The sequence below is a fragment of the Embiotoca jacksoni genome, unplaced genomic scaffold, assembly GCF_022577435.1.
Source record: "Embiotoca jacksoni isolate LCO1_2020_lvr unplaced genomic scaffold, fEmbJac1.0.p SCAF_34, whole genome shotgun sequence".
NCBI classification, from domain to species: domain Eukaryota; kingdom Metazoa; phylum Chordata; class Actinopteri; family Embiotocidae; genus Embiotoca; species Embiotoca jacksoni.
Genome location: NW_027185386.1, coordinates 2,279,862 through 2,295,097, shown reverse-complemented (window position 1 = coordinate 2,295,097; position 15,236 = coordinate 2,279,862). Strand labels below are relative to the sequence as shown.

Genomic DNA, 15,236 nt, shown 5'->3' with positions numbered 1-15,236 from the left:
CTATTGTACTGCTTCGCCAACACCTTTTTAATGTGGTGCACACCTGCAGGTTGGCAGGACGACTTCCTGTCATGTCCGTAAACAATCCCGAGTGTGTGTGTGTGTGTGTGTGTGTGTGTGTGTGTGTGTGTCTGACTTGCACTGATCACCTCGTCTGTTGGGTGCCGGGTGGAGTTTCCTGCTTTTATTTACACCCTCGGTAGCCGTCTGATGCACAACGCTGCCACGTTTTCATCTCCAGAGCGTCAAATTGTGACGTTTTATCATGGACGCACGAGTCGCTTTGTATTTATGCACCAAAAAACATCACGGTTATGGTTTAAAAAAACTGGATTTTCACATGATGCTTCGGTTACTTTAAAGAAATCCACCTCGACTTTTACTGTATCGTTGACTTGAACCTGAGTCCGCCTTAAAGTCCCGTGTTTGTTCCATCCATCAAACCTCCTCCCTGCCGGTACGTATCTCTGTGATGCCGACGGCTGTGACGATGCTTCAGTATTTGGCTCGACAGTCCAACACTGACTCTGTTTTAGCTCCGTTTTTGGTCTCCACCACCTCTCAGGGAGTTTATATCTGGATTATTAGCTGCTGAATGTTCCATTATGTTCACCGACTGAGTCTATAAATGTTGTTTGTCTGCTGTTTGATGCCGAGCAGGTGCTGTGCAGTTGCCAAGGCTTTGTTGTTGGTTTCTACTTTGGTGCATGAGCATAGTGTGCATCGTGTTAGGACAGCATCCTGTAAAGTAGTGAGACGCTTTAAAAGATTTGGAATTTTCTGGTGTCATCCCGCATTAATTTAGCACTTTGTTATTATTATCATTATTCAACTTTTTTCTTTTTTTTTTCTTCTTAAAGGCTAAACACGTCTGCACAAAAGGCGTCGACTGTAACCGTCGTCGCCATCTCTTCCTCCCAATCGTACGTGAACTTTATCTTTCAGGTATTGTATTCATCTCCACGTTTATCTCTCCCTGTGCGTTTCCGTTTCCCCGCTTCGCCGCACGCCGTCGATCCCTCCACACCTGTTCCTCGTTCCATCGTCAGGCAGTTTAGAAATACACAACCGCTCTCCGGCTCCTCGGCTCCAAACCTTTCGAAACCTTTTTTTCGTCGACCACTGTCATGCAGAAAAACCTTAAAAGCAATCTTGTTTCTGCCTTTCTTTAGATCCCTGATACCTCAACTGCTGCTGCTTCTATATATATATATATATATATATATATATATATATATATATATATATAAAAAAATACAAAATGAAACCTAGGAATACAACACATAAAAGGAAAAATAGCAGGAAGAAATTGTTGAATTTAGCATGGTAAATTGTGTAATTTTGCATTTATAATGGTCAAAACAAATCTGTGAAACTAATCATGGGAAAGCAGATTGAAATCACAGCAACTAGTTCTGGACCTATTTGAGCATTTTTATCTTCTTAAGATCCATTTTCCTTCCCGGATGAAAAGAGTTTTGGTTCAGCGCTGAGTTTGGATTCAAGGCGTTTCTTTTAGCTGTTGTTTACTTTGTTTATTGACTCACAATTTGACGCCAAACAAATGTTTACAGCCACAATATTTCATTTTTGATGATCATTAATTAAAAATGTCTGCCATGTATGCATCGTGTGACCCAAAGAGCAAGTGAACACTTTTTTTTTTTTTTTAATCTCACTATGTAATCTTCCTGATAACTCAGAGGGTCAAAGGTCAGGTTAATGCTGTTTACCTACGCAGCTGCTGACCTGGTTTCAAGTGTCCCGAAGTTCACCTCTCAGCTTATCAAATCCGAGGTGCAAAATTTTTAATTTTATTTTTTGTATGCCGAGAAAACGGTCCCGACGCTCGATGAGCACACGCAGGATTCATGTTTAACCGCAGCAAACGTTCAGCTTCTAACGGAGCAACCTCCGCTCGTCTTGTAGGTCAGACGTATGGGTTGTACCCTCCGAATAAAAGAGGCTTTATGTACACACGTGACCCGGCGTTAACCAGCTCTGTAATTGGTTTACGGTTTCATGTCTAGAATGCAGCTTCTATAGGTGTTTTCTGAATGCAGGGTTGGGAAATCAGGAGAAGACAATTTATTTGGGATGTTTTTTCTCAAATGTAAAAACCAGCTGGAAAAACTGTGATGTTTTTTTTTTTTTTTTTTTTTTTTTAAATGGTGTAATACTGAACAATATTTTGAATAATTCTTAAATATTCTCAAGTTATATTCAGATCAGATTTCCACTTTTCAATATGAAAACACCTGTTTAAAGAAAAAAAAAAGAAGCAAAACTAAACACAGTATACAGTGAGACACTTGGCTGCGCCCAACTTAATTAATTAAATTAATTAGTTAATTAATTAATTGCTGCCAAGCCGAGCCTAGAGAACACTTTAGTGGAAAACACACCGGTGCTGCTGGCAGAGGCTGATGGTGCTCATCGAGCCGTGGCTGTCCTCACTTTACACACCTCGGTGTCAACGGCTGACATCTTTTGATTTGTACAATAACAGAAACATTCAGAATCAGCAATATTTCTACTTTAATTTCACCAATATGTCTGTTTTTGTCTGAATATTTCCTTATATATTCTGTTTTCAGCTGAAACTGTTCATATTTTCCTGTTACGAGAGAAAATCTTTCACATATTGCAAATTTAATCATCATTTTCTATTGAAATCCAACATCAGGAACATGATATTAATGATTATTTTGTAATAATACCAAACCATGTTTTTTGGGAATATTATTATAATAATAAAGTGGAATCGATACAGATTAAAGGCTCCAAAATTGATGCGGTTTTTATTATTTCATTAAATCACTGAATTTGATCACATCCATATTAGTGATAAACAAATTTGGCAGAAAAATATATAAATCAAGTGTTGCCATGACAGTTTAGTTTTTTTCAGTTTAGTTTATGTGTGTATATATATATATATATATATATATATATATATATATATATATTAATAATAGCAATTAAAAGAATTAAGAAGCAGTTTCCTTCTTTGCATGAGGCACATCCATGTAATCTAAATGCCTCTTGAGCCAAATCTTACGTTACGCCTGTTTTAATGAATGCGTTCCATTTATTGCACGTTTCTCCGAAGTGGCGGGATTACTCTGAGCCTCGTCCACATCCTCGACCATGTTTACTGAGACTTCTCGGATCTATTTCTGCAGAGTGTTTGGCAGCTCAGACTGGAAGCTGTAATCACAGCGGGTCGAATAAACAGGAAGCAGGGCAGATACTGTTCTTCAATACTGTACCAGTTGATATATAGATAAATTATAGTGTTATTTAGACAGCTGTAGTGGCTAAAAGCATCACCGATGCAGGTAAAGCGGGTAAAAACTCAATTTCCTCGTCACAATTTTGACTTGGACATAAATCCTATGTGGTAATTCAAAGATAAATTCAGTATGAACTTGTTTGAATTGGGATAATTTTGCTCGTAATGTCATGCTCGGCTAACTTCATGTAGAAGAATAAAAAGCTCGGGCTTTATTTCAGTATCACCAAGAAAAACTTCTTAATTTTTTTCCCCGGGTTGGATCTTAGTCTCTGCCCGCTTGGCATCAATCAAACCAATCGGATCCTTTTCTGCCTGCAAAGACCTTTCTCCAGGAAATGTTTGCCTGGTTAACTCCAGTCGAGGCCTTTTTTCCAAGAGGCTATAAATGATTTATCTCCATGACTGTGTTGAGTAACACATGAAAGCTTTTTTTTTTTTTTTTTTTAACTCGGTTTCTAAAATAAAACCAAGATGACTGGAGACCCTCTGACTTTCTCTGACAGGCCGGTAATCGGTCTGACTCGCCACAGATATACGGCGGGACTTTGCACGCAAGACGAACACAATCGATGAGCTGTTTCGGACGCGTCAGACGATGCGTCACAGAAGCTTTTGAAAGAAAAACCACTTTCATAACTTCTTGTTCAGACACGGTGGTCAGATCATTCCTCCCCAACTGCAGCTTGACGTCAAACCGTCTTCCGTTTACTGGAAGCTATCGCGAGCTTCACGTCTTTGTTTCCTCGCAGCACTGGCGTGACCTTTCATCTTTAACATCTAAGATGACCCACAGGTAAACTTTCAACCCCTGATAGGTTGGAGCTCCGAATAGGCCGAAGGGCGCGTCTTTGGTGTCGTGCCGGCTGGCGATTACAGACGCACACTTCTCGGAATAAGGAATCTGGACGAGGCGGGTCACAGGAACACGTCTCTCCCGTCTGCCTCTTCGACGACGTCGCACCTCCCTCGAGTTACGTAAGAGGTCACCGCGAGTCCAGACTCAACTCAAATGTTGAACACGAACCCCTGAACGGCTGCCAATCAAGGGCAATGCACCTTTGATATCAACGGAGTGGTTAAAGTAGAGAGAAATGAATCTCTCGGTTGGAGGAGAGGTTGAAAGTCCAACGGTGTCAAGGTTGTGTAAAGGTAAAAAAAACAAAAACGTATTAAAATGTTTAAACAAGCAGCACAAGTTGAGGTCTTCTCTTTGTGTTTTAATGACCCCTAATCCTGAACCTCTCCTGTCTTCTACAACACAACAGAAAGGTTTATCCCTTTGTGACATTTTCCCTTTTTCCAGGGTGGACCGGCAGACTTTGGCCCGAGAACCTCCAGATAAAGAAGGGATTTCATGTGCAAACACACCGTACTTAAATGCATCGACACTCTCATTCTTACCGTCCGAATCTGGTCCTGTGTAGGTTGAATCCCGGCATCGTCCCAGCAAAACGCGCACAAATGAAAAGTAAAAAAAAAAAAAAAGGTGTACAAAAAAAAAGAAAAAAAAAAAGAGTCTGGTATGTACAAAGTCCAAACTCAAACCATCGTGCTCTTCTTCTCCCTGAAGTCCGAGTGCGACGGTTCGTGGTAGGTGGTGATCATGCTGGCCGTGTCCCAGCGTCCCACCGGCGCCGGCGTGCTCTGCATCACCACCAGCCTGATGGGCGTCTGGGTCGGCACCGGGTCCGGGGCGTACTCCTTGGTGGGATCTTTGCCCCGGCAGTCGTACATGATACAGGATATCAGGAAGACCAGGAGCAAGATAACGTAGCTGGCGATGAGGATGCAAAGGTTCAAAGTGACGGGGTCGATCTCCTGGTAGTTTTCCAGAAAGCCCATGGCGCCTGCTTCATGCCTGGGCGGCCCCGCGGAGGCGTTTCGGGAGAACCAGGGCCTTCAAGAGGACGGACAGGTGGAAGGGTGTCGACGGACCGCCGCAACAAACACTGAGGCAGCCCGGCGGCTTCCTCTCTCTCCTCTATCACCTTTCAATCTGTCCTCTCTTCCGTCCTCACCCCCACCCTCCCTGCATCCTCCCTGCCTCCCCTCTGTCTCCCACCTCTGATGCGGGCCATCACATAGTGGCTTTGTGGTAAAAATACTTTAATCCTGCGCCACTCCTCTCCAACCTGGAATTTCCAGCGATCGATTGGCTCGCTTTAATAACTTAATCTTCCGGTTGCAAACCCGGCAAAACTGCAACAGATTTCTGCGTTATATCATCAAGTGAACATTTGATTACTGAGTTTGTGGTGTGTTTGAGTGCATGTTCGAGTTTGTGTGTGTGAGTGAGTGTAATCTTAATCTCGATTGTGAGTGGGGATTGACGGAGGAAGCCATCTGGCTAAATAGAGGCCAGAGAGCGCCACTAAAAAAAGTCACTCAGAAAATGCTGACATGCTAAAACGCTAACAGGAGACAGAGCGGGAAAAAGACGTTTCCCTCCTAAAAATGTCGGGCTCTATGTGATTTATTTTTGTTGCACATGCAATCCAGGCAGATTACAGCGACCTTTGTGTTGGGATTAAAACGATGCAAAGCCAAAGTCATTGAGCCTATAATCTGGGTTAGATGCAGGATAATACACCCAATGTGATTTGTGAGTTTGTGTGGAGGTGGGAACGTATTTGATGTGTTTCAGGAGGTTCTTCGTACCTGTTGATGTGGTGCGGTCATTCAGATTGTTGTGGCGAGCGTTGAGCAGCAGAGGGCAGCAGTTAGCAGCGACAGTCGAAGCAGAGCTGGACGGTGAACTTTGACCCAGAGGAACCCTAGAAAAAAAAGAGGTAGCGGGTGACATACAAACCACAAATATAACTAAAACTCATATTGAAATTATGACATGAAAAAGAACGAAAATTTGATTGTATTTACTGTGAATTCTTCTATATTAAAAGCCCCTTTTGCATCATGCAAATTCTGATTCTAAGCAGCTTCTGAGACTAAATGAGGGGCACAAGGAGTCATTATGGATGCAAACTTAATGGTCATACAAGATACAACCCTTTACAACTCCGTTTCCAAAAAAGTTGGTACGCTGTGTAAAACAAAACGAGACGATTTGCGAATAACATAAATCTGTATTTAATTGAAAATAGACCGAAGGCAACATATCATTGAGAAACAGAGAAACATTATCGTTTTATGTAAAATATGTGCTCATTTTTGTGAATGATGTTCACCACTGTGTTGCATTTCTTCTTGTTTCAACAGCACTCTGTAAACGTTTAGGAACCGAGGAGACCCGTTGCTGGAGTTTTGAAAGTGAAATGTGGTCCCATTCTCGCCTGATATCGGATTTCATCTCATTCAAATGTAACGTTCGGCTCTTGACTTCAATTTAAACAAACTTTGTGTGCAAAAGGAGATTACCGCTACAAACAATTTATGTAAGTGTCCTCTACATTTTGTCAGCAGTGAATTATATTTTCATCATATGTTTTAAAACACTAAAACTTCACCAGCTTCACTAGAGAAGAGAACCGAGGGCAGCTCACTGGAGTTTCCTCCCAACGAAAAGGATTCACAACATAAAGAGGGGAGGAGCGTGAAATCAAGCGCTAATCTGCTCCAGCTCTCCTGCCGAAACACGCTCAGTACGTCCTGATGTTTCCTGCCTCCGGCAGATGTGCACATCACATCTGCAGAGTGCAGAGATGACCTCAGTGCTCTCTTGATGTTCAGGCCTCTAATCCCTCTCTGTGTTCAGGAAAGTGATGTCAGAGGCGAAAGGCTTTGACCCCGATGCTGCCTGACCTCCGCGCTGCTCCTCTGGCTCCTCAGGATGGAGACTGGTGGGTGGAGGGAAGGGGGTGTGGGGGTGGGGGAGGTAGCATCTGGAACAAGTCACTCTGCATATTGGCGTCGGGGAGGCATCATTTCCTCATCTCCGAATATTTTCATGACATTTAATTACGTGCTCACGAACACATTTTGATTTAAAAAAAAAAAAAGGCTTTATATCAAAGAAATGTGGATTAACTGTCAGACTAACTGAGAGCTTCGGGGGACAAAGATCTGTCCGAGGGATAAAAAAAAGTTCATAAATATAATTCCTGACACGGGTTACTTGTTTTAAAGAGCCTGCGTGTGATACATCGCACTCCCAGGACGACATGGAAGATGGATAATGTGATGTAATTCTATTTGTTTGCGCCGTTTGACGCAGGGAAGTCAATTTCGGAGGTTCCCTGTGGTGCTTTTAATTTCCATTTGGAAGTCTGTCATTGACATTTTATCCGTGATGCATGCGTCATGTCACTTCTTGCTTTTAATTTGAGGAAATGGACGCATCACTTGTCTTTCAGAGACGGTGTTTTGGTCGTAAACGTTGCTGTTGGTAAAGACTGGCTTCAGTGTTGAGGGGAAACTTTTGCAAAAAGATCTGCAGAAGGACGACAGCAAACATTATCCTCCGTGTTTCATCAGTAAAATATGAATACAGTCCAACCGAGTAATGATATTAAATATAATTTGGAGAGAAGACAAATGAGGTAATGTGCTTTAAGGCCCCTGACATTGATGTAAAGGCGTTCCTGCAGAGTTAAATCATAATTGTATTTTAATTTCATTAGTTTGAAGCCCAAAAATGACTTTAGATTAATGCATCTGTACAGTTTTAACAATATGTATATTCCTGGCAGCGGAGAGGGAAATGAGGAGGCTCGTGACCTCAGTGTTTCTAACATGCTGACGTTCGCTTGACGTTTCGAATTCAATTCAATTCGTCTTAAAGTGTAAAAATCACTCTGCAACAAGCAAGAAATAGCAATAAACAAAACGTGAAAAAGCTGCACTGGGCGATGTCTGGCCGTGACAGTTACACGTTTTGCTGTAGTGAATGCGCGTGTCTATTACACGCTTTGGTCTGTAGGGATTTCAAGGAAAAATTAAACCTACTGCAAAAAAAACAACAACAAAAAGTCCTTTGTACTTGGTCTCAAGATCTCTGTTGTGGCACCGCGGTCACATGATTCTCCGTCACATGACATTTACATGCGTGCAGATTTCACGCCTCAACAGCCCCAAGCGTAGCTATCTCACGCTTTGCCATAGTGGATGGGCGTGTCTATTTGACGCTCGAGGCGATCTGTTTTTGTCGTTTTGTATAAAACGTGGCAGCTCGTACGTTTTAAGTTGCGTTAATTGGATTTTAAAACGTTCTACAGCATAATTTAGTTTCACCGTGGTTGTTGTTGTCCTTTAGGGTCTATCGTGGGTGTCATGGTGGAGGACGCTTTATCAATCAATAAATCAATCAAATACATATTGGCTTTTAACATTTAAAAAAAAACCATCATGTGTCTTTATTTTGCCTTTATGTGTTTCTGTGTGCTGCATGTTCGACATTGCAGCTGATTTTGGTCAGGTGGCTGAAAAAAAGTCTTTTTCGCTGTTAGTAATAATGAAAAAGAAAAAAGATTAAAAAAAGAAAAGAGGTTTGGAGCTCTAAAAACAGCAGCGAGTCAGAGGAAGACCGATGTTTTCTGTCCTGGGGATGTTTGTGTTGTCGTGGTTGTCGGGGAGCGATTAGCTCAGAGGATGTGATAGGTTTGTCTGTGTGTACATACCAGGCCCCCTCGGGTGGAGTTTCTCCTGCTCCTATCTGGGAGATAGATCTTCCCCCCCACCGCCAGACTCTGGTGCCAGCGAGTCCGGCAGCCTCTGAGGGACCTGGAGGACGGACGGACAGACAGCAGGGAGATGGACGGGGAAAGGATTGTGTTGACAAATCCTGCAGTTATACAATTCAGCTGTGGATGTAGAGAAGTTTTTTTTGTTTTTTTTATTCTTTTATGTTCTTCTCTGAGTCTCTGAGGCTTGAAGCACCCAACAGGTTGTTTGTTGGTTTTCACAGCGTGTCGCCGGGTGCCCCCCCCCCCCCCAACCCGCCCACGGTGATCTGACACATCCTGACCTCACCTCTGTTTCTCCCGTCGTCAGCAAAACCAAAATACAAATGGGGAGCAAGAAACGCAGCGCGTTCCCCCCGACCTCACGGTGGGAAGATACTCCGAGAAAACACTCTCAGAAAGGTTATACGTTTATCTAAAGGGGGGGGGGGGGGGTGTAGGGGAGAGGGGGGGGATTTAAGGATGATAAATGTGGAGTTAAAGGGTAATAAATACACAGATACATAAGATAGCGAGGACTCCCTGGTTTAATTTTCTTTTTTTTACTGTGTTTTGACAGTTTGGATGATGTTTTTTATGACTAACTAGAATCTGTCCAGACTCATTTACGTAGTGAAGACTTTGAGGGAATCAGTAAATATCTTCACGCGCTTCAGCTCGTGTCTCTTCTCGTTCATGGTGCTGAAAGATGCGGGCGGAAAAGCGTTTTTAGCTGAACACTACAAGATGTTGTCGTGAAGTTGACCTTTGACCTTTTATCTTATCAGTTCATCCTGGAGCTTTTGAAGACATCACCTCGAGGCGTTCTTGAGATTTCACATTCACGCGAACGGGACAAGACAGCTACAGCTTCAAATAAGAATAGCACGGGTCTGTAGAGTCATTTTTTAAGTTTGTACACAACAAAACCGGTGATCGAACCTCCCCGATACATATATTTATGGGCAGGTGTTTGTTTTAATTTCGTACCAAGAAGAAAAGAAATGGCAAAATCTTTTTCTACTTTTAATCACCCCTCCCCAAATGCTCCTTCTACTACATTTTCAAACTTATAATTTACTTTAGAAATACATTTGAAAAAAACGCAGCTCATTTATAAATAAACTAAAAGTTAAATAATTGATATTTTTTGTCTAGCAGCAGCACACAGTCCTTTAAAATCAAACAAAGCATCTTAGTTTCATATCTCCTGAACAGCAATCAATATAATTCAGACAGATATAGATAAATATGCTTTTAAAGACCAAATATACCTGCATATACCACAGTATCCAATCCAAACTATTTAAAGCATGAATATGAACTCTTTCACCTTCCTTCCTGTGACGTTAAAGTCGACATCCAGTTGCATCATCGCTGTCACTAATAAATTTCAGTTCATGTAAACTGAACTTGTGAGCCTCCGCTGGAAAGTAAATGTTAAGCAACACTGAGGGTGACATTACAGAAACAGAACAAAAAAAGGCCTCTCAGTTACACAACAACACAGTTCTGGTTACATCCGGGAACCGACTCCTTTATGGGGCCAAATGGGGTAGAGGGAGGGGGGGGGTTCAGTTTAGCCTGAGCCGGCCTGCAGGAGGCCCGTGTGGAGGAAGGTGAACGTGATCCTCCGTCTCCTTTTGTGTCTTCAGCCCCGAGTCGCTGCGGAGATGTTCCATGAGGTCAGCGAGGAGGTGCTGTTACACAACCAGGAGGCAGCGGAGCGAAGCTCCTGCTGCGCCGCTAACTCACAAAACATCGTCCGAACCTGACGACCGCCACCCGGAGACACTTCATTCATTTAGTTCCACTTTTTTTTTTTTTTTTTTTGTAAAGATTGTTTCTTTTATTTATATAAGCAAGACTGAGTTTCTTCAGGTTTTTCTTCAGTTTGACTTATTTTGACTTATTTGACTTGTTTTTTTGTCCTCACCCCAACCACATCTTTGTATCTGACTATTTATCTATGTTAGATTTTTTTTTTTTTTCCCTGTAAATCAAATGGTTAAAAACATGTAGTCGGTTTCATTTTCGTCCACTTCAGGAAAGCGTGTAACCGCAACGCTTAGACATCGCCGGAGCGTAGCTATCTCACGTTTTGCTGTGGTGGACGGGGGCGTGTCTATTTCACGCTATGGGTTGGAATACCTCCATGCGCATACTCTGAACCTGCAGCTGTAGATTAAAAGCAGAGGTGTTTTTAGAGGTATTAAAATGGAATCAGAGCTAAAAGTTAAGGTGGATAAATATGTGAGAGAAAAAATACGACAGCTGCAAACATGAAGACGAAGAAGGAGCCCGGTGGAGGGCGGGGTCCCCCCCCCAGCCTCCCACGCCCCCCTCCCCCTCTCAGGCTGCAGCGCTGGGTGACGGACGGGGCCGAGGATCCTGCAGATCTGATAAAGGCCCAAAGAGAGCCCTTTCCTTCCTGAGCGGCGGACTGTTTGTGTTAGAGGGCTCTGCGTCTCTTCTTCTGGGTGTGGGAACCTGCTCCTCCCAGAGTTCATGGTTTCCTCTCGTCAAGGACCGTCAGCGGCCGGCCAGCGTGGGACATTCAGACCCGAGACGGACCGACCGAGGAGGACGTAAAGAGAAAACCCCGCTCATGTCTCACGGCACAGAAATCACTGATATACGAGTTCATCTTCTTGTTTTTTGTTGTGCAGGTGCAACATTTGCACCTGAACAATAGAATATGATGGAAATATAAAATGTTAAAGTTTCTGTTTTTTTCTTAATCTTTGACTTGCTTCATAACTGCCATTTGGCACAAAAAAAAGGGATCTAATTATTACATAAAATCACATTTTCTCCTTTAGAAATGATAAAGCCGATACAAAGAAGAAGAACATGTGATGCTGGCAGTTTCGTTATTAACTTTATGATGTGATTATATTCACATGAATGCCTGAATACACAGAATGCATTCAGGAGCATGTGAAGTGTGCATTACAGCAGAATAAGCACTTCAAAAGTGAATTACTTTTTTTCTCTATTAAAACCTCCACTGACCCTGAGTTTTTATAGGTTAAAAGAGAAGAGTAGAAAAGCATCAAAAATGATAGATAACATGCTTGTAGTAGTTTTTGTAGCGTATGTGCTGAAACCAGGGCTGCAAACGTGGAGCCGGGAGTTATTACAAAAATGATAAATACACAGGCAACTAAAAGTGGAGTTTAATCTATCCGAATTATCTGCCGAGTGCAAACTGTAGCTCGCATGTTGGAATCTGGACCGCAGTGAACAAGGAGGGAAAAACTAGCTGCTGTTTCTGGAATGTGCAGATTTTAATCACCTTAGGAAGAGTTTACATCCTGCAGCTCCCCAGAAACAACACACGGAGAGTCACAGGATGATTCTGAAGTTTCAAACAAACGAACTCAGATTCAGTGAAAAAGAGTCCCTTTTTACTCTCGTGGATGAAAACGGGAATAATATCTCTGTGATTAAGAGCCTAACTGCTGTCCACGTCTTTCTATTCATGCTCGTGTGCTTTTTTTTTTTTTTTTTTTTTTTTTTTTTGTCGCAGCCCAAAACTTCACGCCCACTCGAAACCAGCGGGGGAGCTGTAAAACCGACTCCTCACCATTGTCCCGTGTACGTCATCACAGCAGCTTGTGTGCCCGTCTAACCCCCCCCACCCCCCACCCTCCTCGCCGGGGGCAGCGCTCAGAGGAATGTCCACCGCTGATAAACACCAAAAGAAGACCTCATCAAAACACACCTCCTCTACCGGAGGCTCCCACGGACTGTTTGAGTGTTTACACTCAGGAGGGTGAAGGGTGGCTGCGGTCCCGGTCTCCGCTGGGTCAGGGTTCAGGGTGGTGGCCCGCTGCTTTACAGGCCCGCAGCTCCATCATGCAGACACGTTATTTTACATGTTTTATTTTTTTTTTTTTTACCTGCAGCCTGAGTCTGTAATAATCTTTTTGAATTGAGATAATTGGGTTTTCAAATTAGTTTGTTGCTCCAAATGTCCAATTATTTCAAAGTTTATATGTGATGAAGATATGTTTTTTTATAATCACTGTAAAAAGTAAAATACAACTATTAGCTGACAAGATTTTATTGGTGAAGGGTCAAAGGTCAAGGTTAATGTAACCTCATGTCCATCCCTTTATATCTGAGCAACTACTTTCAGGAATTTCTATAAATTTGGTGCAAACGTTCACTCGGACCTTCTACGATTTTGGAGAAGTTTATCTTCTGTTGTAAAGGGCGATATCCCAGGAACGCCTCGAGGGAATTCCTTCAAGTTTGGCACAAACGCTCATTCGGACTCAAAATATGAAGTGATGAGAATTTGGTGGCCAAAGGTCAAAGGTCACTGTAACACCGCACAAAACTTGTCTTGTGGCACTAACTCGGGAATTCAACCACTAATCATGACAAGATTTCACACGAATGTCTAGACAGGATAAAATGATAAAGTGATGACACCTTGTATCCAAAAGGTCAAAGGTCAACTTCATAACGTTGTGTGAAAACTCTCAGTAACTGTTACTGGTGAAAAAAATATTGAAAAGTTTGTCTGCAAAAACAAAATGGCCACAGGCTGTTTCATAGTACTTTAAAATCCTTTTTACTTATTTGTGGTCTTTATGCCATTGATTTTGACCTTTTTAAAATCATTGTCTTGAAGATTTCCATAATTAAGTAGCACACATTGCCAAGAGGATTACAATAAACCTCGGGTTCTGGTGAAGTGGGGCCCATACAAGGCACAGATGAAATACTCTGGAGTTTAACACAATCTCCTGCTTTGTCATACGTGACTCATGACACAGTTTTCAGCTGATTAATGTGCTCTTGTCAGACATTTACGCAATTGTAATTTAATTTAGAGTAAATCTTTGCATAATAAACACTTCTGGGACTCTGATTACTCTGTGAAATGGGCACTGCAGATCAGAAACAGCTTTTCCTGAAAGAGTTTATTTGTTGTAATAACAACAGGCTTTTACCTCATGCCCCTGAGCCATCTGCAGTTATCTTTTCACTCTTCTGCAGTGGAGGGATGTATAAAAGACACACACACACTTGGCCGTGCATCTGCAGAAAAACTAAACAATCCGCCTGCAAAAAAGTAACAAAAAAAACAACTTAAATCAAACAACTGCTCTGGTATTTTTCTTACACATATGGATGTAATCATTCTTCATGCACAATGAGGCTGACAGCAGGGTGTTAACTTTCCTTTTATTCTTTTGTGTTTGACTGCAGAGATGTTCTTCTGCTGTTGACCGCAAACTTTAAATGGTAGAAAAAGGATTCCGATGTGGTGGAGCTACAGATTGAATCAAACGGGTGAACAAAATACTCTCAGATATGAGAAAATGCAGCCCGGCTCTGAAGTTTATTTAACTAGGTGAAAGGTCTCTGTAGAAAATTAGCATTTAAATTATTTGTTTGAAGGTGGACACCCAGGTTTAGAGTCACCAATCTTCCCTCCTGTTCCCAAGTTGTGGTGTTGAATATTGGACTGAAACGTGTTTCTTGCTGAACATTATGACATCACAGTGAAGGTGACCTTTGACCTTTTGGATATGAAATGTCATCACTACATCCTTTTGATCCTGTTGCACATTTATGAAAGATCTTGTCATAATTAGTGTTGGTATTTTTTTTAAATTTTTTTTATTTATCACCACAAACTTGTTTTGCACGGTTTTACCTCGACCTTTGACCTTTGGCAACCAAATTCAAATAAGTTCATTTGTGGGTCCAAGTGAATGTTTCTGTCAAATTTTAAGCAATTCCTTTGAGACTTTCATGAGATATCACAAGAATAGGACAGATGGACAAACAAAAAAAATATAACATCTTAGACTCCGCAGGCACAGAGGAATGAAAAGTACAGAATGACGAATAAAGACAGAATAAAAAAATCAAATAATAATAATAAAAAAAAAAAGTATTATGGCTTGTAAGCTTTTATGAAATGCAGATGTGTTGCTGTTTTGTTTTTTCGAGGAGAATATTTCTTGCCAGCTTCTATTGGAGACGAAGACAGAGACCGTCGTTTTGTTGAAGTGGGATTTACTGCAAAAAAAAAAAAAAAAAAGGGAGGAAACGGGTCAGGAAGTGCTTTCTCTTTATTATGTGGTAAGAACAAGGGCGAACCTCGACGGCAGCTCCCTCGTGGGACCGTTGGCAGCCAACACCGCAGACTCGCCAACAACCACTGGCAGCACATGAAAGCATCAAAGAGGAGCATGTCGTGCACAGTTTCTATCAGCCGCTGTCACATTAAATATCACCGGCTCTTGTTATGTTGAATATGGAGGCTGTTTTTTAAGCCGTGGATGATGTCCTACTGC

General features: G+C 42.0%; 1 protein-coding gene across 1 annotated transcript; it reads right to left on the bottom strand.

The window, feature by feature from the left end:
- Positions 1–4,837: 4,837 nt before the first annotated feature.
- Positions 4,838–5,140, bottom strand: LOC138207729 (small integral membrane protein 36-like). Its single transcript, XM_069165208.1, has one exon. The coding sequence runs from the start codon at positions 5,138–5,140 to the stop codon at positions 4,838–4,840; it is 303 nt and encodes a 100-aa protein (XP_069021309.1).
- Positions 5,141–15,236: the final 10,096 nt, after the last annotated feature.